The following is a 2,433-nucleotide window of genomic DNA, read 5'->3' on the forward strand; positions in this document are numbered from 1 at the left end:
TTTTTGTGCTGATTTTGATGAATAATCTGTTGACGAAATGGAGCCAGTAAAAGTCCAAAAGCCGTTTACTCTAACTTTCTTCTGAATATTATAGAATCATAGAATTTACAGTGCAGAAGGAGGCATTTCGGCACATCAAGTCTGCACCAGCCCTTGGAAAGAGCACCCTACTTAAGCCCATGACTCCACCCCATCCCCGTAACCCAGCAACCCCACCTAACCTTTGGACACTAAGGGGTAATTTATCATGGCCCATCAACCTAACCTGCACATCTTTGGACTGGGAGGAAACCGGAGCACCCGGAGGAAACCCATGCAGACACGGGGAAGTAGTGCAAACTCTAGAAAGACAGTCACCTGTGGCCGGTATGAAACCAGGGCCCTGGAGCTGCGAGGCAGCAGTGCTAACCATTGTGCCATTGTTTCGTCCTCCACTGTGCCACCGTTCCACCCTCCACTGTGCCACCGTGCCTCCCTCCACTGTGCCACCATGCCGCCCACCATTGTGCCCTCTGCCCGCATTATGCAGTTATTCATACGTATTTTCTACCTTTCTACCTCACAAGGCTGAATCGCTGGCTTTTAAAGCAGACCAAGCGGGTCAGCAGCACGGTCCGATTCCCGTCCCAGCCTCCCGGACAGGCGCCAGAATGTGGCGACTAGGGGCTTTTCACAGTAACTTCATTGAAGCCTACTCGTGACAATAAGTGATTTTCATTTTTCATTTCATTTCTCTCACCTTGTTTGAGATATTAGTTAGAGATTGGATTGTCATCATTGACACTCTCCTGTTGTTCCCTGCATATTCTAAGGCGAATTACACACAACGTTCATTCCCACACCAGCGACAACTTTGAGCTCAGTAAACTATCGCTTTAGGTCCAACTAATGAATTAACTGTAACGAAGCGCCCATCCCTCTTATACAATTAGCACCTCTATGATTCTACCCCCTTTATGTTTGTCATAGACGCATTGACAACATACTTTGTCAATTCTGAAAGGTAACTATTTCTCCTTGCGCACATATTATCAGACCTTTTGAATATTTCCAGCATTTTCTGTAATTATTCAAGGCGCCATCCTACATGCGTCAGCAGAGTAAGCCATGAAGAATGGTGAATTCAGCCTGAGATGTAAATAACACAGAATTCGAGATGAGATGCAATGCAGATTCAGTGATGGGAACTCCAACTGTGTTTTATTTGTTTGTACAATTTACACGTTCTCTTCAGTGGAAATGTAATCAAATTCTTTAGGTCCTCCCTGAATTTAGACTGGGTCACAGCATAAATGCATGTGTTTGTACAACAACTCAAAAGCAGCAGCATAAAACTTGTGTAGTCTGCAATAGCCACCGGGCTATTGAAACTTGTTAAATACTTATGGTTTGCAAATTGAATTAGTAAGAAAAATATCACATATGTCATCCATAACAGAATGAAGTTTCCGGATATGGCAAAGAGTAAGATGACGGATTTTCTTCGGTTCTGCATTTCCTGATCATTGTTATTCGTCTCATTCTTGCTCCCCCTCAGCCTCCTACGGATTCTACTGGCCATCAATATGTGTCCCACGGTCAGAGCATTGAGCAGCAAGATCAGGAATGTTGGGAGCAGTGGAGTGAAAGACCGGTCAATCCAGCTGAATGCTACCCACGCAGGGAGAGTGTAGTACTCCAGTTTTTGTTGGCAGCCCCATGACACATTCCCGATTGTAGTGTAGGGTTCAAATATAAAGTACCAGGGAACATTTTTCATCAAGAACAACATGCAGATTGCGCCTATACACAGGGCTGCCGTTGTCTCTGTGCAATATCTAATTTTCAAGGTCTGGAAACAAATGGCTACAAAACGATCAAAAGTGAAAGCGACTGTTAACCAGACAGAAATGTCCGTTACTGCACGAATCAGTACGTAGTGGAATGAGCATACAGACGTGAAAAACAGAAAACTATTCGGGAAATAATACTCATTAATCCGCAAAAGAATGATGTCGAAAATAACAACAAGTAGATCTGCCACTGCCATAGCAACCAGGTAGTAAGTGATACATCTGGAGAGGCCACAATTTCCCCGGAGAAGGATCAATATTGTTGTCACGTTAGCTGCAAGAGTGGGGAGGGGGGGGGGGAGGGCAGAGAAAAGGAATCACCCATCTGTCCACAACAAAAATATTCAATTTCAAAGTATTTGGATTGGATTTTCTTACCTCCGGATTTTAGAAAGGCTACTAAAATTTACCACAGTGAGAATTATGTAGTTGAAATACTTTCAATAAAATTTATATATGGCATATATCATCGGTGCAACATCGTGGGCCCAAGGGCCTGTACTACGCTGTATCGTTCTATGTTCTATAATGTATTGAGAGTGGAACAATAAGTGAAAATAACTAAGTTTAGCAAAGTGCAAAGAAATTAGGAATCTCGTTG

The 2,433-nt window shown here is 43.4% G+C and overlaps 1 protein-coding gene across 1 annotated transcript; it reads right to left on the bottom strand.

Moving 5' to 3' along the window:
* Nucleotides 1-1,174: 1,174 nt before the first annotated feature.
* Nucleotides 1,175-2,029, bottom strand: LOC119975594 (probable G-protein coupled receptor 139). Its single transcript, XM_038815380.1, has one exon. It carries the CDS (start codon nt 2,027-2,029, stop codon nt 1,175-1,177), a length of 855 nt encoding a protein of 284 aa, XP_038671308.1.
* Between the last annotated feature and the right edge of the window lie 404 nt (nt 2,030-2,433).

This window comes from Scyliorhinus canicula, chromosome 13 (genome assembly GCF_902713615.1).
Source record: "Scyliorhinus canicula chromosome 13, sScyCan1.1, whole genome shotgun sequence".
Classification (NCBI taxonomy): domain Eukaryota; kingdom Metazoa; phylum Chordata; class Chondrichthyes; order Carcharhiniformes; family Scyliorhinidae; genus Scyliorhinus; species Scyliorhinus canicula.

Excerpts from the sequence above, each read along its gene's own strand:
- LOC119975594 (XM_038815380.1), bottom strand. The coding sequence starts at position 2,029 with ATGGCAGTGGCAGATCTACTTGTTGTTATTTTCGACATCATTCTTTTG.